General features: G+C 42.2%; 2 protein-coding genes across 2 annotated transcripts in view; both read right to left on the bottom strand.

The window, feature by feature from the left end:
- The window catches only part of LOC109913349 (transmembrane protein 237), a 34,639-nt gene extending 34,190 nt beyond the window's left edge, over nt 1-449 (bottom strand). The window contains exon 1 of the mRNA XM_048599052.1: nt 342-449. Within this exon, the coding sequence (XP_048455009.1) occupies nt 342-362 (21 nt within the window). The 5' untranslated portion in view covers nt 363-449. The remainder of the gene's footprint in view (nt 1-341) is intronic.
- A 1,857-nt stretch (nt 450-2,306) lies between these two features.
- Nucleotides 2,307-27,624, bottom strand: part of mpp4b (MAGUK p55 scaffold protein 4b) — a 37,304-nt gene continuing 11,986 nt past the window's right edge. Inside the window, exons 7-20 of the mRNA XM_048599363.1 lie at nt 25,846-25,920; nt 24,325-24,521; nt 23,032-23,096; nt 20,254-20,271; nt 20,116-20,154; nt 18,462-18,482; nt 16,805-16,819; nt 14,877-14,918; nt 13,776-13,946; nt 12,770-12,850; nt 10,689-10,782; nt 7,400-7,508; nt 3,137-3,271; nt 2,307-2,556 (exon numbers count right to left, since the gene is read on the bottom strand). Coding sequence (XP_048455320.1) covers nt 2,365-2,556; nt 3,137-3,271; nt 7,400-7,508; nt 10,689-10,782; nt 12,770-12,850; nt 13,776-13,946; nt 14,877-14,918; nt 16,805-16,819; nt 18,462-18,482; nt 20,116-20,154; nt 20,254-20,271; nt 23,032-23,096; nt 24,325-24,521; nt 25,846-25,920 — 1,254 coding nt within the window. The 3' untranslated portion in view covers nt 2,307-2,364. The remainder of the gene's footprint in view (nt 2,557-3,136; nt 3,272-7,399; nt 7,509-10,688; nt 10,783-12,769; nt 12,851-13,775; nt 13,947-14,876; nt 14,919-16,804; nt 16,820-18,461; nt 18,483-20,115; nt 20,155-20,253; nt 20,272-23,031; nt 23,097-24,324; nt 24,522-25,845; nt 25,921-27,624) is intronic.

The raw sequence follows: 27,624 nt of genomic DNA on the forward strand, positions 1-27,624 counted from the left end.
CAGCTTTCCTGCTCCTATGATGCTGCTTGGCCTGCTGTGTTCATCCAGCTCTACACCTTGTTTTCTCAGATTCTCCAGCATCTGCAGTTCCTACTATCTCTGAGCAAACTGGATGGAGTCAGCCCCCGGGTACTGAGGCAAATAGTCACCACATCCCGCCCCCACGCAATAGTAGCCGTCACTAGAGGGAAGAGCTGCCGGTCCGGAACATAGTCCTCAGCGACAGAGAGTGGGGTAAACACTGCCTCCTCCCCTCCTCCCCTCATCCCTCATACCTCATACCTCATACCCCATTCCCCATTCCCCATTCCCCATTCCCAGGGTGCCGGCCGGGTACTCACCACCTCCTCCCTTCTCTCCATGCCGCTTGCCTGTTGCTATGGCAAGCCAAGGCACTCGGGGTCAGCGCTCCCCGCCGACCAGTTCCGGGTCACCGCGTCGACTGTCACTGATTGGTACAGAGATCGTCAATCAATGTGTGGAGGCGGGTCCTAGCTGTGATCAGGTCCAGTCAAATCTGCCAGTAATAGACAGTATTTACTGGAGGTCATGTACTGTAATCACGAGGATGCTGTACCAAGAAAACTGGGAATAATGTACCGAAGTCTCTGTGATTTCTGAGCAAAATGTATTGTGATTTCTGGGCGTAATATTCTGTGATTTGTGGGGACAATATAATGTAATGAATGAGATAATGTACAGAAATGATTACGGTAAAGTACTGTAATCCTGGGACTAATAAACTGTAATCTGCTGCAATATAGTCTGTCCGGATAGTGACTGTAATTGTCGAGGTAATAATCTGTAATCTTGCAGTAAAGTATTGTAAACTTTGTGGGTAATATATTGAATGGGGTAATGTACTGCAAAATCTGGGGTAATATAATGTAATGTAATGATTGCAGTGAAGTATTATAAACTTTGTGGGTAATATACTGTAAACTGGAAGGGTAATTTACTGACTGGGGATAATGTACTGTAATCTCTGGGGACTCATTCACTGTAAATAGTGGGACATAACAATCCCCCGGAACTGGGGAGGCGAAGGGTCTAGGCCCGAAACGTCAGCCTTCCTGCTCCTATGATGCTGCTTGACATGCTGTGTTCATCCAGCCCTGCACCTTGTTATCTCAGATTTTCCAGCATCTGCAGTTCCTACTATCTTTGAAGCAATCTCAGGATGTGTGTTTGATGTATCACTCCGGAAATGCTGACCAATCACTGCCCAGTGCTATTTGATAACTACAGGATGAAAGAACAGACCATACACCTACTTCCAATTGCTTTTGTGGCTGTGTCTAGCACAGCGAAACATAATGCCATCTGAGAATGACCAAACACTCTGTATTATGTATCAGTCTGGTGAGTGACTATGATGTGCAGCACTGTGTAATTTACCAATGGCGTAAGTATGAAAAAGACATTCCTCGGTGCTGGGAATGGGTTGTACTTATCTACCATTACGGCAATGCAGTATTCATTTCTCTTTTTTGCGATGTGGACACTGTTGGCATGGGCACATTTGCTACCCATCCTTGGTTTGCCCCAGGAGTAGGTGATGAACCTTCTGTTTAAGATGATAGTGCCCTGATGATGGAGTGGTGCAAGGAATTCCAGGATTTTGACATAGCAGAGGTGAATGATCACTGATATATTTCCAAGTTGGGGTTTGTGTGATTTGAAGGTGATGGTGTCCTCAATGATATTGGAATAAGTCAATATATCAAATGTTTCAGTGATGGAGGTCTCAAGGGAGTTGAAGTGATCTTTTCAAATTGCTGTAGTGTGTCGTGTAGATTGGATTCACTCTGAGCTTGTGACTGAGGGGATTGGATGTTGAGTTTGGAGTACTGAGGAAGCAAACTGCTCAGTCCCATAAGTTGTTATGGAGTTTTTTTTTATCATTTATGGTTGCAGTGCAGCAGAACTCTGCAACTCCAGGAGAGGAAAGAACTGAGAAAAGCATTAACATTAAAATGAGGAAGGTTATAGGAAGCGGAAAAAAGGGAAAAATAATAATCATAGAATCACAGGTAAAGCAGATGACCAACATGATTTTATTATTTATCATACAACATTTATACAGTATCTAGCACTCACCAGATAATTTGCATCATGATATATTGCTCCCTGTGTAACAGGATACTGCATTTAAATTTTGAGGTTTAGTTTTGATCTGTATTATTTTACTTACCAATGGAAAGGCTCTCATCACTCAAAACTTTCAATTTTATGCCCAGGCAGATATAGCACAGGGTTGGATGCAAGTTAAATCTTCCTCTACACTGCCCTATCAAATATCCATATGGCATTACCATCTATTTTACACAAACTCGCCCACAGCTAACACCAATGGAGAAGGAATTAAGCACTCATGTCTGAATTGAGCCAAGCTGCTGGCACCCAGTATGGTTCAGACTGAGCTCGCTTTACAGCACAAAGTAGCTGCATGTGGGTGTCTGGGAGCTCATCATTCACAATCACACAGTCAAACAGATGTCCAAAATAGTCTAGCATCTTCTCAGATACATCCTCCATCTCTTGTAAATCTTCTTCCTGTGAATGCAAAATATATGTTTTATATATGGAGAGAGGCCATGCTATGATACAGGAGTAGGGGAGTGATACAGGGCGTGACAGTGATAGAGAGAGACAGACAGAGAGATATACAGGGAGCAATAGAGATACGAGGAGTGAGGGAGTTAGGGAGGTAGAGAGATACAAACACAGAGAGAGAGTGAGACAGAGAGAGAGAATGTGATAAAGGAGCAAGTGACTAATACAAATGGAGAGATAGTGGCACTGATATTTATAGGAAGACAATGTTGAGTGATGGTTTTGGTTTACATGCGGGGAACCTGAAAGAATGGATATCCACCATATCCTGCTGAATTTAATGGCAGTTGCTGATTAATATTTCTAGTTTCTGTTTCCTGGTCACATCCAGCCAGACTGAATTTGGAATTGGTCAGTCTCAGGCATCAGAATGATGACCTTATTCGATGTACCAGTGACTATAGCGAGGTGTCCAGAAATACTTTCTATTATTGGAACGTCAGTGTCAAAATCTTCCCCTAATGGCTAAGTGTCAATAATTTGGAATGGCAACAAAAAGGTTATTGAAATGCAAACCCACCTTGAAAGATCTGTTTACATAATACTCGGTGATGATACGGCTTTTTGCTCGTGTTTGTTGCAGGCGCCTGATGCTTGGAGGTTTGATGAATATAATGAAGGGTTTTAACTCCTTTGTCCGTGCCTCTGGAATTCTCTGTAAAGTAGAAAGTCAAAGTACTTGTCAACACAGTCATGAATCTAGCAGGAATCTTATCTTGTATTGGCAAACTACACACTAACTCGCCTTGCCCGCCATCCCAGTCACATTGTATTTTACATAGAAATTCATGTTAAGTCTTTGCATTGTAAAGCCCACCATCACCTCGTAAATTACGCTGCACTTATTCAGCTGTATATAGAATCATAAAGCACTGAAGTAGGCCATCTAGCTATGTGTCTGTTGTGGCTCTTTGAAAGGATTATCCAATAGTTTCCAAGCCTCCTGCTGTTTTCCTACAGCCCTGCATTTTTGTTTTCTTTTTCACTATTTATCCACTTCCATTTTGAAAGTTATGATTGAATCTGCTTCCACCTTTGCTGGTGCTGCATTCCAATTTGAGAATTTGCGACAGAAAGAAAATCTTCTCACATCCTGACATTTTATTTGCCCTTTCAGTGATCTTAACTTGAGAGATGCATCTCAAATGGTCCATTCTCTGTATCCCACTTTCTTTTCAACAACACTGCTTGCATTTTTCCAACAGCTTTAACATAGTAATCTATGTTTCACAGCAGTTTGAAGAGCAGACACGAAAAACACAGTGGTGGAAGAGACAGGGAAAATTACTGGACGCCTAGCAATTGAGCAAGGTATCTCAGAGGCTTTAGGAAGAGGTCAGAAACATGGTGAGGTGGAGTAATTTAGGAAGAACGTGGGTTCAAGACTGATGAAGGCTCTGCAATTGTAATGAAGCTGTCATGAGAATGCAAATCAAATAAAAAAAATGAAGAAGACATTTTGGAACACAAAGCTATAAGAAGGAATGAGGGGCTGATCAGTGATTTCTAAAGGAAATTGAACTAGCTCTCACGGGAAATAAACTTGCAAAGCTATAACGATAGAGCAAGGAATGGCAGAAGGTTGCCGGACAGAGAGTGGCTAATAATTCATGTGGTACCCTCAAAATCCGAGCGTTTATTAATCGGGGCATGGAGTACAAGAGAAGGAGTTTATTTGAACTTATATAAGACACTAGTTCAGCCTCAGATGGAGTATTTTATCTGCTTTTGGACACCATGCTTTACGAAAGATGTGTAGGCTTTGGAGAAGTGCAAGGGGCAAAGGCTGGTACAAGGATGTAGAGATTTTAATGGGAGCCAGATAGGATCTCTTTAGTGCTGCCAGTGTTTAAGTTAAAGATGACCTTTTGTGAAACATTACATAAGTGGTCAAAGATATTGATGCAGTCTTGGAATGGTAGAGCAAGATGTTGTCATTAATAGACAGCATGCAAGTTGGCAAAAGCTTTGGGAGGAACAAAGGTATGAGATAGTGTAGACACATCTGAGCTGACCATGGAGTGTGTTAAGAAAATCCATTGAATCTTGTTGAAAAAGATTTTTGTTTTGTTCTCATTAGGCAAATCCAAGAATGCCAAATTTCAAACAGTCGCAACAATTTGTACCTCAGGGAAAGGTTGCCGATTGGTTTCTAAGTCAACTCAATTGTAGAATGGTTTGAGTGAGGCCAGATTTGTAGGATGGTAAGGGAAGATTAGGTGGGTGAGGCGTCTGTACAAATGGTCCCAATTTTAGAGATTTAAATAATCCGTCAGCATCCCATATTTGAGATTAGAAGCAAGTCTGAGAAGGAAACTAAGAATACAGAACTAAGAGAAGCATTTTGCTGCTGGGGAAAGGAGCTTGGGGATTATCCTCATCCACCATACCAATCCTGTAGTCGCAGGAGGAAGTGGAGAATGAGACACATAATAGCCTAAAGCACCAGCAGTTTTTGCACTGAACCACCAGTTCAGTCTAATGCAACAAAAACAAAAATTGCTGGAAAAACTGAGCAGGACTGGCAGCATCTATGGAGAGAAAGCAGAGTTCATGTTTCAGATCCAGTGACACTTCTTCAGAACTGTTCTTGTTGCTGATTTCCAGATTGTGCAGTTCTTTGATTGTTTTGTCCATCTCATGCATTGTCTGATCTACATATTGATCCTCAGATTTAGAAGTATAAGAATGGAAATTATACCAGGCGAAGAGTGGATGTGGAACAACTTTGAGGGGATTAGGACTGGACCTGATGGAATTGTTGAGCAGGACAATGACAACAATGGACTTGTGATAGGTGGGATGGGCAGACAGGAACAAGTTGAATGAGAGGGAGTAGGTTTTTTTCCTGAGCGAAGCAGATTCAGACAAGCAGAGATCGAGTGAGGACAGGATTCGGGAGAAAATGGAAGAGCAAAAGTGGAGGGAATTTGAGTGGACCTTGACCTCACAGCGGATGAGGAGCTGACTAAGTGAGAAAAGGAGAAGAGTATTTCAGTGATACATTGCCAGGAAAGTTAGGAGTGTGACAAGTGAGAAGTTTGAAGGAGGGTGGCAGAAAGTGCTCACATATGCTGTCAGGAGATAATTAGTATTATGGATAGCAAGTTGACTGCAAAAAATGGAAAACAAAGATCAGGATTAGGATGAGAGGGGTTTGCCACAAGATCAGAGCTGGGACTGCTGTTGTTTACCATGTACATAAAACAGTTTGGACTCAGGAATGAGAAGCGCAATTGTGATCAACACCAAACAATTGTTAACAAAAAGGTAGTAACAAAGACGAAGTACTGCAATATAATACAGGGAGACATGGATAAAGGTGAAGAATGAGCACATTATTGGTGAATCTGTTCAAAATTGAAGAACCAAAATACTCGCATTTCTGTGGCACATTTCACAACATAAGGATGGTTCAGGCAGCTATACAACCAACAAAGTACACTGGAAGTGTAGTTGCTATTATAGTGGAGAAAAGTGATGGTACATTTTGATAGGAAGCATAAGGAGGACATATACTCTTTGGAGTATGGGAGCAGAGCATTAGAAGTAGCAAAGCAGGTTAATGGAGTCGATAAAAATAAAAAAACAAAGCACTGGCATTCATTCAAGCACTGGGATAACATTGAAAAACAGATAAAATTGTTAACATTGAGCAATGTTCGTATTTTTGGTGTCCGTGTTATAAAAGAAGGTATTAAAAAGATTTACTGAAATGATACCAGCACTGTGAAGTTATAACTGTGGGGAACGAATGGGATAGAGGCCTGTATGTTTCTGAAAGGAATAGATACAGTTGCTACAGAAAAGAGGCTTCCCCTTCCAAGACAGACTTCCAAGCAAGGGTAATGTGAGAAAAAACATTTTCACAAAGTAACTTGCTAGGCTATGGAATGCACTGAACGCAAATGTGGTGGAGGCAGGTTCATTTGAGGCATTCAAGAGGGCATTGGATTTTTTTGTTTTGGAACGTAACGATGTGCAGAGAGATGGGGAAAAGGCAGGAAATTGTCACTAGATAATAGAACCAGTGAAAGCACTGTGGGCTGAATGGCCTCCTTCCACACTATAATAATTATATGAATCTGTGACCACCATTCGGGATCATAAATATAAGACAGTCACCAATAAATCTAATAGGAAGTCAGAAGAGTAAATGTAGAATTTGCCACCATAGGGAATAATTGAGGCAAGTAGCACAGATCCATTTAATGTAGATAAGCAGGTAAGAGAGAAAGGCATAAAACAGTATATTCATTGAGACAAAAACCTTATTGTGTGGAAGTGGGTCATTTGGCCCATTTTGCTTATGATGACTCTTTGAAAAACTAATTGTGTTTAGTCTCACACCCCTATCTTTTATCCAGTCACAACCCCACCTTTTGTCCATAACTTTGGAAGTTCGTCATCCTCAAGTGTTTGTTCAACCTCCTTTTAAAATGATTTTTATAATCAGCTCCTATTACCTTTTCAGGGGGGTCTCAGATCATGACAACTCTGAGTGAGGTTGATGGAGTTAGATAATGAGGAATGGGAGGAGGTCCATGTGGAGAATAAAGTTGGGCCAAATGACTTGTTCTTGTGCTGTAAACACAATACAATATTATATGATGGTAAGATTTTTAATGTAGGTGCCAACTCAAGGGTAAGGTGATAGGTTGAAGTAAGAACCAGAGATAGAAAATAAAGCCACCCCCTCGTAATTAAAGGGCGATTGATCAAGATGATCATTGCAGAACAGTCTAGCTGTTCTTTACCCTTTGATTTGTACATGAACACTTACTTGTGGTTCCAGGTCAATGACACAAATTAACTCCAAGTCGAGAATCAAGCGCACAGCCTCCCTGCTCGTGCCGTACAGATGGCCTTTGTACTCTCCATACTCCAGGAACCTGAAGTGAGAAGAAGACCCTTCACAAACAGAATGATATTAGTTTCAACTTTCATTCATATTTCACAATCAATGTCAGGACGAGATCAGAGACTCTTCTCTTTCATAAAATCTCAGGTGCACAGTTCCTTGAACTAACTCCTGTCTTCACTCTTTATTACCCTAAATGTCCTAATGAATCCCATCACTGTACTACATTAACTCACATCAAAACTCGCCCCACTGATACATTAAGTCTCCTGTTGAAACTCAGACTACCAATATATTAAATCTCTCACAGAAGCATGTAACTCTGGTATATTAACTCTATGAACTCATAAATTAGGAAATTGGCCTGTCCCTGTTCCTTCCAACCCTGCTGGCATTTAATATTGTCCTAGCTCCATATGTTGGTTCAATAATTGCTAAATACCTTTGGCTAGCAAAAATCTGTTGATCTTAGATTTTAAATTGATAGTTGAGTTAGTACATAACTGCTTCATAGGGACTGTATTCCACATTCCACTGCATGTTTCATGACTTTACTCCTGATTTTAAAGTTATGTTCCTTTGTCCTCAACTTTCTTGCCAGCAGAAATTGTCTCTCCTTGTCTATCCAATAGATTCCTTTCAAAATTCTAAAAGCCTCAGACAACTTAGGGAATAAAAGCCTAGTTCATCATTAGCTAATCCTTGGAGCCTTGATAATATTCGGGTGAATCTGTGCTGCTGTTCTTTTACAGATAATACATCCTTTCCAAGTTGTGATCCCAAGAACTGTAGGCAGTTTTCCAGACGTGAACAAATCAGGGTTTTGTGTAGCTGCAGCTACTCCTTCTCTTTATATTCAAGACTCCTAGCTACAAAACTGGGTGTAAGGGTGAACTGGGAGGAGAAAACAGAGATGCTTCAGTATAATGTGGACAAGTTGAGTGAGTGGGCAAAGTGTGACAGATGAAGTATAATGTGGATCAGTGTGAGGTTATCCAATTTGGTGCCAAAAACAGGAAGGCAGATTATCATGTGAATAATGATAGATTGGGAAAGGGAGAGGTGCAATGATAACTGTACACCAATTGTTGAAAATAAGCATGCAGGTGCAACAGATGGGGAAGAAGGCAAGTGGTATGTTGGCCTTCACAATGAGACAATTTGAGTACAGGAGCGGGGATATCATGCTGTGACTGTACAGGGCCTTGGTGAGACCACATCTGGAATATTGTACGTAGTTTTGGGCTCCTCATCTGAGGAACGATGTTCTGTCTACAGAGGCCATGCTACAAAGGTTTACCAGACTGATTCCTGGGATGGCAGGACTGAGATATGAAGAGAGACTGGATCGGTTAGACTATATTCATTGGAGTTTAGAAGAATGAAGGGGACCACATAGAAACCTATAAAATTCTAACAGGACAAGGCAGGAATGTTCCCAATGACTAAGGAGTCCGGAACCAGGGAGTCACAGGTTAAGATACAGGATACGCCATTCAAGACTGAGATGAGGAGAAATTTCTTCACCCAGAGAGGCTGTGGAATTCTCTGCCACAGAAAGTTGTTAAAGCCGAATCACAATGTTTTCAAGAAGGAAACAGGTATAGTTATTAGGACTAATGGGATCAAAGGGTATGGGGGAGAAAGTGAGAACAGGATACTGAGTTGAATTATTAGATTTGATCATATTGAATGATGGGGCAGGCTCAAAGGGCTGAATGACCTATTCCTGCTCCTATTTTCTATGTTTTTAGGTAAATAGGCTAAATTTTCATAAACCTTTTTGAATTCCTTTTGTATTTAATCACTACATTTAATAACCTGAGTACTTAATATTTTCTTGAACTTGCGCATTTACAAGCTTTTTACCATTTAAAAAAATTTTTAAAAAAAACAGCCCCTTTTATTGATCCACGTGAGGTGACTTCACATACACTTGCATCAAAATCCATCTGTCACATTTCTGTACATTAATTTAATCTGTTTATTTATGATTTATGCTCCTTTCTACATTGCTTAATATGCTACTATCCTTTGTATCATCAATTAACCTAGATATAAATGGATATACATACTGGATATATATTATTTAAATCACTTATGGATATAGTGAATAGTTGAGACCCCAAAATAAGCCCTCTTGGAGCACTTCCAGTTACATTTAATTTAAGTGCATATCCATTGCATCTCTTTCTGTCCTACTATCTAACTATTCATCTAACCAAGTTAATAATTTGTCTTCAATTTAGTACACTGTTATTCAATCAGATTTGTTTGAAATGACCAGCCCTTTTACAAATCCGTGTTGACTCTCTGTAATAAACGCAAAGTTCTCTCTAAGTGCTCAGTCACTGTGTCATTAATTATAGATTCAAACAAGTTTCCCACAACAGATGTGAGACTAAAAGGTCTGTAATTTCCTGTCTTTGCTTCCTGGTATTTCTTAAATAACGAGCTACCTTTATCATTTTAAAATAGAAAAGAGATTATTCCTGCATCAAGGGAAGCTTAGAGATTATGACCAAAGCATTTGCGATTTCCTCAGAAACCTCATTTAAACGCTAGGGTGAAAAGCATTCGATCCATTCGATTTGTCATGATTCTCACCGTGTGGTGAAACTACAGAATTATTTGGTTTTAGGCTGACTACTGTTCAGACCCATGAGCTACTGGAATATATACATCCCTGCACAATGTTGCCCACAACAGCTGGAACCTTTGTAGTAGTTGCCTCACTGTGCTGTCCCTCCCTTTAAACTCTGAGGCTGCTGGAAGTGGTGGGGAGTCAGATGGGGTGTACTTTGAAGTCATCCTTCTGTAGATGAGTCAAACCATTTCACTTCCACCCCTATCAACATGACCCAAGCGTGATCACTGCACACACTTCATCTGCTTCCTCCCTACTCCCAAACTCATGTTTAGATACAGTTTCTGCTGCTCTATTATTCATATCAACTTCCAGACAGGTGGATGAGCTGAGACTCCCATTGCCATTGATGTTCTGTGACCATTAGACTGTATGAGAACACATCCCTAAGGCAATGTTGTTCCACTTGCAATGGACAGCTTAGAAAGTGTTTCCAATAGCAGTGTCATTGCAATGAATTTCATATCATTCCAGTGCCTTGTTACCCAATAGGACTGTTGTTTCAGCCAACATAGTCCCCATCAACCATTCACCATTTTTGATCTCACCCCAGTGTGTCCTCACCTGTGACTCAAGGCCATGGCTTCAAATGTTTTCTTGGAAACGAAGTAATACTCTCGCCCATCTTCCTCGTAGCTGAGTGGTGGCCGAGTGGTATCTGCAAGGACAAGGTGTAGGACAACCAGGCTGACCCAGAGCAGGGTTGAAGTTATACACATTGAATGTGGATTGGTAAATACAGAATCTACCCTAGGGGCCTAGACTCACATCCTCCAGCTTCCACTCAAATTCATTCTTCATCTGACCCTGGACCATTTTGTTCTCCTTACCTAAATCAAGATATAGTTGCCTTTGAAAATAATTGGCTCGATTAATTCCTGGTGTGAGAGGAGTGTCCCTTGAGGAGATATTGAGCAAAATGGGCTAATATTCTCTGGAGTTTAGAAGAATGAAAAGTGATCTCATTGACAAATGTCAAATTTTGAGATGGTTTTAGAGCATTGATGCTGAGAGACTATTTCTCTCTGGCTGGAGTGTCGAGAACTAGGGATCATTGTCTGAGGTTGGCCATTTAGGACTGAGATGAAAAGACATTGCTTCATCCAGAAGAAGATCGAAAGTCTTTAGAATTTTCTACCCTCAATCCTGTAGATGCTCAGTTGTTGAATATATTCCAAAACTTTTTCAGCTTTTGGGAACTAAGAGAATCGAGGAGAGGGTAGGGAAATAAATTGATTGTAGATGATCATCCATGATCTTAAGAATATCTCAGCAATTTATGGAGCTGACTGACCTATTGGTCCATTGATAGGACAGTAGACAAAATTTGGGACAATCAACAGGTCAGGATCAGAGGCAGAAGTCATTTAGGAATGTCTATAGAATCACGGGAATTAGTCACGAGACTAGGAATCCTGATGGCTTAGTTAAATGGCCGGCAGGAAGATAGCAAATTAGCTAATCCACATGCAAAAAGTGAGAAACCAATTAAGACTGTAGAGCAGGTAGTTAAAAGACATTTAGCTTTAAATGCGCCTCTTAGAGGCTCTTGTGGTGGAGATGTGGTGTCTCTACCTCTCAGCCAGGAGGCTTGGCTGCGGAGGTGTGTCATAACACGTCTGAACAGATTGAACAGAAAGTATCTTAAATGCACCTCTTGGGATTAAGCAAGTAGTGATTGGGGATCATAGGCCATCAGATCCTGTACTGGTTAAAGCTACCATGTTGAAGCCAGGTGTCTTTCCAAGCAGGTAGCTCAAAACATTTTTACCAGAAGCCATTTGGAAAGTTACAGGCTTCTTCCCCTCTTCTTTAACACCTGTCTTCAATTATGTGACCTCTACCACACAGCACAAGGGCAGCAGATATGTGGGACCACCTACAAGTTCCCCTCCAAGTCACACACCATCCTGACTTGAAACTATATTGCCATTCCTTCAGTATTGATGGATTAAAATCCTGGAACGACCTTCCTAACAGCACTGTGGGGATACTGCACCCAAGGACTGCAGCAGTTCAAGAATATGGCCCCCAATCTTTTGAAGGGCAGTTAGGGAAGGGCAATCAATGATGGCCTACCCAGCAATGGTTACACTGTATGAAAGAAATTTTTTTAAAAAGCTGAGGACTATACATTGGAGAGGGTGGGGCTGATGGTACAGTTTGAGAAGCATACGTTGACACATTAAGTACAGGGGCAGCAACTTGTGAGAGGGCTAAAATCAGTCCAGTGGAGATCACACACACCCCAATATTGTTGGATGAATGAGTCATGGAAGTGCACAGCCAAGAGAGTGAAACTGGGGTAAAGGGATTGGCCCAGGAATCAGAGGCATCATCATTGGAGAGGCAGGCCACTGTTAACTAATAGGAGGGGCCCTGGGTGCCTTTTGTCCTATTGGCCAGACACCTTATGTTCACAGTGGGCCAGTCACTCCTGATCCACCTCACCCAGCAGAATCCAGGTCGCCTAAATGAATTCCACCCCCATGTCTATATTCCTGAAAATAGAGTTTTACGAGCCTGCATAACAGATGGTGAAGTCTGTCTCTCCCATTAAAGGATCTCATAGTTCGCTGCCAATCAGCTAGTTGTGTGCAAATTGTTGCCTCTGTGGGTGATGCTACACAGATATCTTGACTTACGTGGTACTGGACTTTGGAAGAGGCGTGGATCTGACTCAATCAACCTTCTTCTCAGTTCATTTACCCCCACTCCCGAGGGACCTATGTATCCGGAAAACAAGGAAACCAAATTAGTCTCTGCCATTGATGTGCCCAATTATCACAGGACATTACCCACCCAGAGAACATTCAAATTCCCACTCGTCATCATAACTTTAGCGGTGGTGGGGGACTCACCAAAACACTGAAAAGAAACCGTCTTCTCTGTTGCCCTGCTCAGTGGGACTGCCCTGACTTGTTTCAACTCTTTCCTACTCAGTTGTAGCCACAGCAACTCTTGCATTGGAGTAAGGTTTCACATTACACATTAACAGCAGCATCACTCTAACAAATTTTCTCCAGTGCATCACTGCCCCTCCACTGTTGATTGAGTCACAATTTCCCCCACTTAAACATCAGGAAGCAAAAAAAACAATTGTCATCTGACCCCATCTCTGCTTCAGGAAGTGCACCCTGGCTATTGCTTCAGACTGTTCACTACCTCAACATCATAGGCAATTTAGAGCCGAGCCTGTGACCACATATCCTCTCCAATAGAATTACGACTGACCTCACTGTTACATTGCCTATCTCCGTCCCTGCCTCAGCCCCTTCACTACTGAAGCCCTCATCCATTTTTTGTCATCTCCAGATGTGACTATTGCATCTCTCCTGGCAGGTTTCCTGGTCTCCGTTTGCTCTGGATTTCAGCTCAGCTAAATCTCTGCCGCCTGAATCCTGTCTGGCCCTATGCCTTTGTCCAGTCTACACACTGTGTCCAGGCCTTTTCCCTAGAGTCTGTAATTGTGGGACAGGAGTCTGCCCCTACTGCCATGCTGTGGAACTGCACCCTTCACACGGTGTGTGCAATGTGAGGGTGTGACCTGGTTTCAGTGAGAAAGTAGCTAACCTTCAGCCCACATTAGGCTATGAACCCTCCACCTGAGATGGTTTAATCTGCTTCTAAACTAGATGATTGGTTACTCACCCACCAGGACAATCAACCTGTGTCTGTCAGTGGGGCTGCGCTGGTATTTCATCACCTCCTCATACGGTGACACTGTGCTGGTATAACAGCTGCTTGGACAGCGAGCAGAGGTCAGCAACTGGTTGCTCTTCGATTTCCTGCGGCACAGTCGCATGCTCCTCCTGAATCCTGCTGTAAGGGAGGGACAAGAATGTTAACGGGCAGGGATGAGTCAAACTGAAAGTTGTGGAAGAGACACCAAAGAAATCCAGGTTCATTCTGTTTGTCCTTAATGATAATTGCAGGTCATGGGTGAGTTCCAAACATATATTTCTCCACTGCCTTTCCCCCTCCACCCATTCTGGCAAAGAAATGACAACTGCTGCTTCATTTCCCCCAAACAGTTTATCAGATCAAAATTGCGATGGGTCTAGGCAAAGCAGACGTGGAGAAATTGTTCCAGCTTGTAAAAGTAGGGCACAGATTTCAAGTGTTTTGCAAAAGAACCAAATGTGAGGTGAGAGAAAACCTTTTTGCACAGCAAATAGTTGGAGTCTGGAATGCACTATCTGCAAGTATGATGGAGGCAGGTTCAATTGAGATATTCAAGAGGGCATAAGATGATTACGTAAATAGAAACAATGTCCAGCGTTATGAGAAAAAGGCAGGAGATGAGCAATGAGTCAAAATGATCAGATAGCTGGTACATACATGACAGGCTGAATGGCCTCCATCTGTACCATAACAATTCTGTGATTCTGAGAGGTGGGGATTTTGGAAGAGATAAAGAGTGATCCCCTTTCACTGACCAGTGTATTGGATGGGCTAAATTCCCTCTTTCCATGACACTATTGGTGTAATGGGGGTGTGGTGTGGAATCTTCCATCTTTCCCTGACAAATCTTTTAGGTATTGGGCAATCTTCCCACAGTTCCCTGGCAATGTTTGGTTGCTGAAGCTGAGCAGGTAGGTTTTGGTGCCAGAGCAATGTGCCAGCAGTCAGGGTGAATTTTGGATCCATCTGCCAAGGAGGGCAGCAGAAAGACAGATCTGAGGGACAGGAGACAGAATGGGAAACAAACATAAAGCAGCCGCAGAGGGGAGTGAATGAGCTATGACCCACCAATGTACAATCCTTGGTTATATCCATTGAATTCAGCATCTTCTGTACACCAGGGAGATATCACCAGGAAAGAGAGCACAGAACAGGGCAGATGTTAAATCACCTCTTAATTCACACACATTAGATCTCAAATTACATACACTAGAGCCTAAATTATGGCAGTTAGATCTTGGTAACTCAGCCAGTACCAGCATTATCAGGAGTAACTGGGGCTATAAGTTTTTGGATGAGATAATCCCAACTTAATACTGATTCATTCCTCTAAAAAAAAGATTCTATTCCTAGCCAATTCCCCAAACCTACGCCAATTTCCATCCTTTTCCTCCCCCCAATATCCCCATTCACCTTTCCGAGAGCACCTGCAGTTTTGGTCTCACAATAGTGGACCCCCATGGGTGTAAGCCACATGACTGAACCAGGTACCAGATTGGCCAGTGAGCACAGGCAAAACATTCAAGCAGAACTGAGACTAATTCTTTCAGAGATAGTAGGAACTGCAGATGCTGGAGAATCTGAGATAACAAGTTTAGGGCCTAGACCATTCTTCAGTAAAATGAAGCTGTCATTTTTCTGAAGAAGGGTCTAGGCCCGAAACGTCAGCCTTCCTGCTCCTCTGATGCTGCTTGGCCTGCTGTGTTCATCCAGCTCTACACCTTGTTATCCGAGACTAATTCTCGTGAGTTTGCTTTGTCTTTGTTCCCTTTTGACTATTTCAATTCTTTCCTGGCTGGCTACCTTGCTTCCACTCTCTATCAACTTAAACTCACCTAAACCACTGCTGTCTGTGTCCTAATTCACACCAAGCCCCATTCTCCAATCAATTTAGATCACTGACCTACATTGGATCCTTGTTCAGCAACAACTCAATTTTAAAATTCTCTTCTTTGATTTCAAATCTTCCCAAAACCTTTCTCCTCTCTAAGCCTCTCCAGCCCCTCCTCCAACCCAATCCTCCTAGGTATCTAAGCTTCTCTTATTCTGGTTTCTTGCATGTCCCCAGTTTTAATCGTTCTATCATTGGCAGTTGTGCCTTCAGCTATCAAAGCTCTGAGCTCTGAAAGTCCCCTTCCAAACTTTTCCATTTTTCTATCTCACTTTCCTTTTTAACCATGTTTCTTAAAACCTATCCTCTGTGACAAATCTTTTGGTTTTCTGCTTGATTATCTCTTTAAGCGCCTAGGTATCAAATTTCTTTTCATAATGCAACTGTGAAATATCTCGAAATGGTTTACTTTGCTAAAATGCAATGTTAATACAAAGTTTTGTTGTTTTCGGAGACAGTGGGAGATGATGGTAAGCAAAACCCTAGCCCATTCCCAAACAAAGCTTGGTTTAATGGACAGACAAACATTGCTTTGTCTGGTTTAGAAGATCATGAATTTAAGTACCGTTCAGAGAATTTGGTCTGGAAATTAATTCACATCTTTCTGTTAACACTCACTGAGCACTGGGAATGATCACTGCTCCTGAATGTTTGGCTTGGGCTATGCTGAATTACTCCCCCTTCGCACCTCATTGACATCTGATGTATAAGCTTCAGACAACAGCTTGGCCTCACATAACAAAGAAGTTTAGCTTTTTCAGTTGCTCCATTGCCAGCACTGCACTTGAGTAGCAGTGATCAGAGCAGTGGGTATGGGGATCAGTTAGCTCAAGTGGCTGGATGGCTGGTTTGCAATGCAGAGTTATGCCAACAGTGTGGGTTCAATTCCTATACCAGCTGAGGTTACCAATAAAAGCCCCAACTTCTCAACCTCACCCCTCACCTGAGGTGTGGTGACCTTCAGCTTAAATTGACCATCTGCTGAGTCTCTCTAAAGAGAGAGCAGCCCTATGGGAATGTAGCAAATTTTGGTGAGTATGGGCCAGCAGTGACTGTAATTCTAACATTGGCTCAGGATTCACGTAATAGAACTTTGCAGATTTACCTTCTCTCAGTTCCTCTTCAGAAAGCAAACAAGAGAAAAGAATTTGGAAAAAGAATACATTAAGTACAGATATTTATTCTGTTATCTTGTCACCAACCAAACAGCAATTTGCAACTAAAATTAGTGCTGAGCTTTCAGTGGCTCAGCCAACAGCAAATTGTGACTAAAATTAGTCTTCAGCATTAACAGTGGCCCCATAATATTAGTAACATGTTTATTGATAGCAGGCAACATGTGAAAAAGCCTCCAATTTAGTTTGGTAATCACAAAAATAAGCTAGATGTCTTCCTGTTTGCGCATAATTCATTTCTGTTGCACTTGTTATATCAACATTCATGATGGAATCTTGTTATAGAAATACTTACATGGGGAATTTAATGTTCAAGCATTTAATCACGGAAAGACCATATGCAAGCTTTCCACTGTCACGATTTCACTGTCGTGATCATAAGCTGAATCATTTAAAACACTTAAGGAGAAAAAGGAATATCAATGGAGATAAAAATCAGGCCATTCCAACAATGAAGGACTGATCTATAATGCATATTTTAGATTGTATTACAAGTCCATCATAGTCTTCTATAGCCATCCCCAGAGCTGTCTGAATACTGTTGGTTGCAGGTTTACATGCAGCAAACAACATTTTTGTTCCACTGGTTCCACTTTTACACCCTCTCACTCACAAAAAAGCTCTCCCTCGAGATACAGTCAGTGTGGCCTGCAAATCTTTAGACAGGGCAGGAGGTAATATTTTTTGTACAGCCTTCCACAAATGCTGTCACTTTCCTCTTTCCCATCTCTACTTTACACCCTCCCTCTTCCATTTCCTGACAATCCTGCAGGCTGCCATGCAGAGGGAGGTTTAATTCAACTTTAAGGGCATTTAAATGGTCATTGGGTAAACATATGGATGATAATGGAATAGTGTAGGTTAGATGGGCTTCAGATTGGTTTCACAGGTCGGCGCAACATAGACGGCCGAAGGGCCTGTACTGCGCTGTAATGTTCTATGTTCTATGTTCTAGGCCGACCCTCAGCTGCGGAAGTTCTCGTGTAAATCACTTTTTGAAAAGCTTCTTGAGGTTGCAGGCTCTAATTTGAAGTTTTTCCACTTGCATAGATTGACAGTCATTCCAGGTACTTCTCCTAATGCACTGCCAGTTTTCCTTGGTGCGTTGGGAGGTCTGATTCAATTCACTGTAGGAGAGCTGCTGCACAGATTGGAAATGGCAGCATAGCTATGACATAGGATGTACAGCACAGAGACAAGCCATTCAGTCTAGGTAGCCTATGTTGGCATTTACATTCCACCCACACCTCCTCCCATCCTTCTCAAAAACAGTCGATGTTTTGACCTCAACTGTAGAACTGTATCATTGTTTACTGTTTGAGTCTTGAACGCATAACACAGATCAAGGAGATCTCATGTTTTCCAAGATTTCTGTCAATGATCTCCTGATCTGGATCAGTAACCCAGGAGGATCATGAAGAGAAGTTAAAGGATGGAGTGGGGAGAGAAGAGGGAAGCCTGATTCCTGGTCTCAACCTTCTACCCTAAATATGAACCACAATGGGGAATATTGGTCATTTGGGCTGTTTGCAGTTTAAATTGGAACCATTGCTAGCACTGTACATTAAACAGACAAGGCTCAATTACCTGATTCAAAGGCTTCTTCATCTGTGGAGATAGGAAAGAAAACCTCAGCACAACATTTGGAAATGCAGATATTAGGGATGATGTTCCAACTAGATGCTCTTATCAAGAAGACTAACCTTAGAAACTTGGAAATTTATGCCTCTATAGGTCAGTCATCTCTAAGTAACACAACACGCAAAATCACCCTTTAAAAAAAAACACGCAAATCACACCTTCCCATGATTGGCTGGTAACTCTTAACTGTTAATCATTCAATAATTGACTCACAAACTGACACCACCCCCATCCCTTCAGGATCCGGCCCCTTTCCCTTTGTGGATACTTTGTAGTGTACATGGATTTTAGTAAGGCTTTTAATAAGGTCCCTCATGGCAGACTGGTCAAGAAAGCCCATGGGATCCAAGGTAAATTGACACATTGGACCCAAAATTGGCTGAAAGTCAGGAAACAGACAGTGATGGCAGAAGGATGTTTCTGTGACTGGAAGCCTGTTTCCTGGGAGTTTCACAGGGCTCAGTGCTGGGGCCCTTGCTGTTTGTACATTAATGATTTGGACTAAAATGTAGGGGATATGATCAAGAAGTTCACAGAGGACACAAAAATTGTTAGGGCAGTAAATAGTGAAGAAAAGTCATAAACAGCAGAAGGATATCAATGGACTGGTCAGCTGGGCAGAACACTGGCAAACGGAATTCAAGCCAGAAAAATGTCAAGTGATGCATTTGGGAAGGGCTAACAAGGCAAGGAATTACACAGTGAATGGCAGGATCCTGGAAGATTCTAACGATTAGAGGGACCTGGGTGTGCATATCCGCAGATCTTTGAAGGGAGCAGGACAGGTATATAAGGTAGTCAAGAAGGCATATGGGATACTTGCCTTTATTAGGCAAGGCATAGAGCACAAAAGCAAAAAGGTTATGCTGGAACTGTATAAAATGCTGCTTAGACCACAACTGAAGTTCTGCATGCAGTACTGGTCACCACAATATAGGAAGGATGTGATTGCACTAGAGACGGTGCAGAGGATTTTTACCAGGATGCTGCCTGGGCTGGAGGGTCTGAGGTTTGAGGAAAGATTGGATAGGAAGGGTTTGTTTTACCTGGAGCAGGAAGGTTGAGAAAGGACCTGATAGATGCACATAATATTATGATGGGCATAGATAGGGTGGTTAGAAAAGCATGTCTTCCAATGGGAGAAAGGTCAATAACCACAGCGGTAATGTTACTGAACCAGTAATTTGGAAACCCAGGAGACTGCTCTGGGATCATGGGTTCCAATTCCATCACATCAGCTGTTGGAATATAAATTCAGTAAATGTATTTTTCATATAAGGTTAGTCTTGGTGATGGTGACTATGAAACTTAATTAACTTTTGTAAAAACTGAACTGAACCACATGTGCGCTTTAGGGAGGAGAATCTGCAGACTCTATCTGTGACTCCAGCTCCACAGCAATGTGGTTGACTCTTAACTACCCTCTGCAATGGCCTAGCAATTTGTTTCATTCAAGGACAACAAATGCTGGCCATGCCAGTGATGCTCACATTGCTGTACAGAAAGAATAAAGAGAAAAATACCCCACACTCTCCCCATGTTCCTCAACACCACCCTCTTCTCTAATATCCTTCAACTCATTGAATGACAATTTTATTACCTGTTTCAACAAACTTCTCAGCAATTGTCATGTCCTCTTCTGTAAACCACACAAATGAGCCATAGGTGAGGGTGTGAGCTTTAGATCAGGAAATGTAATGAGCAGGTAGCAGTTCAATATGTGATTGAACATACTCACCTTCTTCCACAGGGCTCACTGTATCAATCCCACAGCAGCAGAAAGTTAAACAGATCACATTCAGTGCGCAAGATCTTACAGACAGTAAGAGATACAAGGCACAGTGTCATCTCTGTCCTAAGCATCTTTATAGGAAATGGAGACATTATAGATGAGACCCCTTCCTCTTAAAAGACTTAAAGCACTTAAAGGAAAAATTTGATGCATGTGAGGTCTATGGAGGGATCAAATTGTCTAAAATCAGGAAAGTCAGAGTATAGCAGGGAACAAAATATCAGAGCAGGTACAATAGGAATGTGCAGCCAAGAAACCAGTGCCCAGAGAACGGATCAGAGCTGTAACATTCCCACATGCATGGTACTGACAGTTAAACCCTTGTTGAGATAATTATACTGTTATGAACACAGAACATAGAACAGCACAGCACAGAACAGGCCCTTCAGCCCACGATGTTGTGCCGACCTATTATCCTACGAACATCAAACTACCCTGCATACCCTACATTATACTGTCATCCATGTGCCTATCTAAGAGTCGCTTAAATGTCTCTAATGTATCTGACTCCACTACCACTACTGGCAGCGCATACCACACACCCACCACTCCCTGTGTAAAGAGCCTACCTCTGACATTTCCCCTATACCTTCCTCCGATCACCTTAAAATTATGTCCCCTCATAATAGTCACTTCCGCCCTGGGAAAAAGTCTCTGGCTATCCATTCTATCTATGTCTCTCATCAGCTTGTACACCTCTATCAAGTCACCTCTCATCCTTCTTCGCTACAATGAAAAAAGCCCTAGCTCCCTCAACCTTTCCTCATAAGACCTGTCCTCCAGTCCAGGCAGCATCCTGGTAAATCTCCTCCGCACCCTGTTTAAAGTTTCCACATCCTTCCTATAATGAGGCAACCAGAACTGAACACAATATTCCAAGTGTGGTCTAACCAGAGTTTGATAGAGCTACTTCATAACTTCACAGCTCTTAAACTCAATTCCCCTGTCAATGAAAGCCAACACACCATATGCCTTCTTTACAACCCTATCAACTTGCGTAGCAACTTTGAGGGATCTATGGACTTGGACTCCAAGATCCCTCTGTTCCTCCACACTGCCAACAATCCTGCCATTTACCCTGTATTCTGCATTCAAATTCGTTATAGTGACATAAAATTCCCATATTGACTTAGGATCCCCACACTAACCGTAACACCCACATATTGTTTGTAACGTCCTAACACTGATGCTAACATCTCCACACTGACTCTAAAATCCTCTCACTGACTGCAACAATCTTACACTGATGAAAAGAACTCCACTCTGACTGTTTCAACCCCATAATGACTGTTTCAATCCCATAAAGACTGTTACAAGCTATACTAACTGAAACAACCCCACACTGACAGTTACAATCCACACTGACTGAGGCAATTCTTCACTAACTGTTCCAACCCCATACCGACTGGAACAGCACCACATTGACTGAAACATTCCCACAATGACAGATGTAGAAGTGCCGATATTGGCCAAGGTCAGAAGTCAGATGACACCAGGTTATAGTCCAACAGGTTTATTTGAAAACACAAGCTTTCAAAGTGTCGCCCCTTCATGGTGAAGTGAGAAAGAAGCACACATGCACAGAATTTATAGCCAGAGACATCAATGGGCAGAGAAATCAAAAGGTCATACAGATGGTGTGAGTGGTGTGACAACAGGCTGAATAATAGGTCTTTACAGGTGATCAAGGGTGTCAGATGTTGTGAGTAAAGTGTCATCAACTGAATAACAAGCGAAGAGATGACCTATAATCCAATTAAATGAGGCAGAGGGATAATTTCAGAAAATTAACACTAAGGTGGTACCCAGCAGATACTCATGTGACTCGGCCAATGTGGTCTATCTCATACGCTGCAGGCAAGGATGCCCCAAGGCATGACCATGCAGGGACTATGACAATGGATGAATGGACACCGCGTAATAATCACCAGACAGGAATGTTCCCTCCCATTTGGGGAACATTTTAGCGGTTAAGGTCATTCAGCCTCTGATCTTTGGGAAAGTGTCCTCTTAGACGGCCTCAAGATACACAAAAATGCTGAATCACCAAGCAGAGACTGATAGCCAAGTTCCATAAGAATGAAGACGGCCTCAATTGTGATCTTGGGTTCATGTTGCACTACATGTGACCCCACCATACTGTTCTGTATCTGTAAAATCTTCCACCATCACCTTGATAAATTGTTATGATCTCTCTATCTTAGTTCGTTTGTACAGTTTTGGATTACTTTTTACTTCGGTTAGACCCTCAGCATGCGACTCTTATACCAATTATACCTATTATGTTATTCCAGTCATTTGGTTTGTCTCCAGCACTGCCTTATTATAGGTCATCCCTTCGTTTCTTATTCAGCTGTTGACACTTTACTCACACCGTCTGACACTCTTGATCACCTGTACAGACCTGTTATTCAGTCTGTCGACACTCCATTCACACCATTTGTATGATCTTTTGATCTCTTCACCCATTGATCTCTCTGCCTATAAATTCTGTGCCTAAATGGCACTCTCCCACTTCACCTGATGAAGGGGCAATGCTTCGAAAGCTTGTGACTTCAAATAAACCTGTTAGACTATAACCTGGTGTAATCTGATTTCTGACCTTGTCCACAATTGTCTGAAACAACCTCACATTGAGAAACAATTCCAAACCAAGTGTAATAACCCCACATTGACTGAAACATCCCCACACTGATTGAAATAACCCACACTGGTATTACTCACAGAGTGTTGATTTGCTGCAAATGTGCAATGGGAAGGAGTGAGACCACCAGAACTCCCTCTGTTTCCTGGGAGTACAAAAAGGAGATTAAAGTACAGACAACAAATGTAAATGAGAAGCATTTCAGCATATACAGGGAAAGGCAGTGGAAGTTCTGGAAAATGAAAAAGCCGTTCGATGTAAGCAAGCTGAAATATTTTCAGAAAACAACTCCAGCAAATCCCTGTGTTCATGCAACAGTGGGAAAGTGAATTTCAGAGGATGAGCTTCAGCAGGAGAGCTAATATATCAGAGAGATAGTTATTGATGTGGAGTTCATGTAATGGCGGGCTGCGTTTTAAAAGGTTGAAAGAATTGTAATGATTTCTTTCCCTTTCTAACCTTTGCTGTATCTGCCAGGGTGGTTGATGGAACCTGCAGAGGGAGATTTATCTTGATATCTAACCCTGTGTTGAATCTATTCTGTGAGAGTGTGAGGGGACAATATAAAGGGTGCTTTACTCTGCATGTGTTTCCATGCTGTACCTTGCATTGAGACTATTTGATGGGCCAGTATAGAAGGAGATTTACTCTGTATCTAACCCTGTGCTGTCCCAGATTGTAATAGTAATCTTATAGGATGAACCAATTATGCCTCTTTTGTCTGACTGAGTGAATGCTAAAGTTATCGTAGTCCCATGTAATGAAGAGCAGCATGTGATCAGGGCATCAGGAGGACACTCTCAAGAAGCATTACCAGACAATACATTAACTGGCCCTTTATCACCCAGCTAATACCAATATCTCACTAAGTAGTTCCAATGGTAGGATAATAAATTGTAACTACACTTCAAAGAAATATATTATATTTCAAGGACTTTTAGACATTTTTGAGAATGTGAGTAGCTCTATATAAATGTAATAAAAGCAAAATCTGCAAATGCTGTATATCTGGAAGAAAATTGAAAGTACTGGAGAAAGTCAACAGTTCCGGCATCATCTATGAAGAGAAAAACAAAATTAACGTTTCGAGTCTAGCATGACTCCACTTCACAACTCCTAGTCCTATTTTCTATGTTTCTATGAAAGGTCTCATTCTGCTCTGTAACACTTCTGTGATTTCTGTGAAGTCCTAGAGTGGGACTTGAACCTATAGTTTCTGTCTCAGCAGTTGGGACAATGCTTACTGTGCTACGAGATCTCCATTTCCGCTTATATGTGGCAGTAGCCCAGCAAAAAGACTTGGTCCTCAAACTGCACAACTTATTGCCTTCACACTAGCACTACTGTTGTACGCTCCCAGTCGGTTGTCTTACCTCTTTAGCTGGTTATTGGAGGGAATCAGGCCTGCACACTTCGAGGATGTTGTGATATTCTTGGCCTGCCACCACAGGGCATCATTCTGGTCGACAACCTGCAGGATATCTCCTCTCCTGAAGCTCAGGCCAGCTTCCGGACAAGGAATGGCAGGATCATACTGCGGGCAGTAATCTATCAGTGATCTCACATAAAGCTACGGGGAAGGAGAAATTGTGAGAAACTGCAATACCATGCGTGATCAACAGTTTAAAATATATCAAACAAAGAACAAAATGGAAGAAATGGACAAATCTGATCAAGAAATACAGGTTGCTGAAAATGCACAACAGATCAGCCAGATCCTGAAAGAGTCAGTGCAGTTTAGCACTTGGTTATCTTATGAGGAAAGGTTGAGCAGGTTGCGTCTTTACTCAAAGAAATTTAGAGGAATGAGAGGTGAAACATTTAAGATTCTGAAGGGGCTTTGCATGTGGAGATACTGAGATGATGTCTCCCCTTTGGGGGAATCTAAAATGAGGAGGGTACAATTTCAAAACAGCATCCATTTAAGGCAGAGATGAGAAGGAATTTCTTCTGTCAAGAAGGCATTAGTCTTTGGAACTTTCAAACCCAGCAGAGACCGAGTCCTTGAATATGTTCAAGTCGGAGTTAAGCAGATTTTTGACCAACAAAGGAGTGAAGGGTTGTGGGAGACAGACAGCAAAGTAGACTTAAGGCGACACCAGATCAGCTATGATTTGTTGGAAACAAGAAATAGGAGCAGGAGTAGACTATACAGCATGTTGAGTCTGCTCTAACACTCATGATTACCGCTGATCTTGATGTTCAACTCCACTTTCCTGCTCAGTTTCCATATACCTTGATTCCCTGAAAGCCCAAAAAATCTGTCTGTCTATCTCAGCTTTAAATATATTCACTGAAGGAGCATCCACAACACTCTGAGGCAGAGAATTCCAAAGATTCTCAACCTTTTAGTGAGAAAACCTCTCTTCATCTTAGTCCTGAATTATTAGCCTCTTATCCTGAGACTGTGCCTCTTCAAAATCCACCTCAGTCCATTGTGACTGAAACCCTCAAATATGCCTTTGTCACCTCCAAAATCAAATATTCTAATGATCTCCAGTTGGTTTCTCAACATTCACCCTCTGTAAGCCCCAATTCATCCAAAGCTTTGCTACTCATATCATGGCTCGCATTAGTCCGCACTCACCCATTCCTATCCTGGCTGAGCTACACTGACACAGTTCTTCACAGCGTATATTCCCCAGCATCTAGATTATCTAAAATATTTCTGCTGAAGCATATCCTGCAATATCCTACTGGGAAATAATGGGACAAGGCGCTGGAGGGAGTGAGAATGGGAATAATGATGGGGAAGAGAGGTGACGCTGGAGAGGAACAGTAAGAGTGTAAGATGCAGGGACAGTGAGAAATATCTCAACAAAGAGACACCAGAGAGTTGTAGTAAAATAAACCTGGGTAGAGGCACTTGGATATCATTATGATACAGGCCTTACTGTGTTTTGTGAAGAGCTCTTTGGCCGATGTGACACTGGAATAAGCTTGAACACGACACTGGCTTCAGACTTGCCCTGTATGAAGAAGCAATGGATTAATTATCAGTTTTATTAAACACGTCGTAAAAATATACAACTTAATAGGAGTAAAATAGTTCCTCAGTAATGTTTTAGCCGGGAGACCTTTGTCCGACTGTACATGCGCCCTGTCTACAGGTTGAGTGACCCTGTCAGCCGAGGGACAGTAAGACTCTTGCCTCTGTGGCAGAAAAGTCATGTTTGAGTCCCTCTCCAGAGACCTGAGCCCAAGAATCTAGACCGATACTCCAGTGCAATACTGGGAGCGTGCTGCACTGTCAGGGATGGAACTTTAAACCCCTATCTGCTCTTTCAGGTGGGTATGTAAAAGATTCTGTTTCACATAAACATTATCCCCAATGTCTTGAACAGTATTCATCCTTCAATCAACCTCACAAAAATAGATACCTGGCCATTGTCACATTGCAGTTTGTGGGAGCTTGCTATATGTAAATTGGCAGCAATGTTACCTACTTTACTATAGGGAACAAGCTTTAGAAGGTACCTCACTGGCTGCACAGTGTTTAGGAATGTCCAGTGGATATGAAAGGTGCTATATAAATACAAATTTTTTTTCTGTCCAAATGCATTATTGCTGCTTAGTTAGATCATTATGGCTCTCAATTTGACTCCAGGCAACTTAAGCCACATATTGAGATCGGTCTGACGCTCCCCAGTTGGTCTTCAATTCACAGATTGCATCCTAATGATACCTATATATTTAAAGAATGGAGCCTGATTTCTCCCAGTTGGTGCCCTGCTTACCTCTCGCGCAGTGACTCAAAATGAGGAGGATGCTTTCCGTGAAACCTGTGGAGTTTTTTAAGATGGAGGGGTTGCCTCCTCAAATACTCTAATGATCTCCAGTTGGTTTCTCAACATTCACCCTCTGTAAGCGCCAATTCATCCAAAGCTTTGCTACTCATATCATGGCTCGCATTAGGCTACAGTTTTTGAATATCTTTAGATGACCAGGAGATTCTCCTGCTGTTACTGCCTGCTGGAGGTGTGTTGCAAAGATTCACAGGTTGACAATCAAACTGCTTGGCCATTCAATGTTCCCACCTTCCATGGCCATCATGTCCTGAGGATTTCAACCAGGACTTCCGGCTCAGAGGTAAGGACAGTACCTACACTTTGACCACCTGATCAAGATATTAAGATAGGGAATTGGAATCTGTGCATTGTTGATTCTATTTGACGACAGGTGAAAATATAATTTCCCAGCGACAGGTATTCCATTAGGGCGGCATGGTGACTCAGTGGTTAGCACTGCTGCCTCACAGCGCCAGGGACCTGGGTTTGATTCCACCCTCGGGCAGGAGTTTGCACATTCTCCCCGTGCCTGCGTGGGTTTCCTCCTGGTGCTCCGGTTTCCTCCCACAGTCCAAAGGTGTGCAGGGTAGGTGGATTGGCCATGCTAAATTACCCATAGTGTTCAGGGATGTTAGGTTAGGTGGGTTATAGGGGGATGGGTCAGGGCAGGATGCTCCAAGGGTCAGTGTGGACTTGTTGGGCCAAAGGGCCTGTTTCCACACTGTAGGGATTCTATGAAATAACCTTCTTTCCCTGTAGTTTGTAGGTATTAAGGACATTGGCCTTAAAACAAAACTAGGATTCTGTTATTCCCTCCATCATCCCCAAAGCTTTTGACTTTCACTGGGAACAGGACCCCTCCTCTCCTGAAGGTGCTGACTTTCA

Source organism: Rhincodon typus, chromosome 7 (assembly GCF_021869965.1).
Source record: "Rhincodon typus isolate 14 chromosome 7, sRhiTyp1.1, whole genome shotgun sequence".
In the NCBI taxonomy this organism is placed as follows: domain Eukaryota; kingdom Metazoa; phylum Chordata; class Chondrichthyes; order Orectolobiformes; family Rhincodontidae; genus Rhincodon; species Rhincodon typus.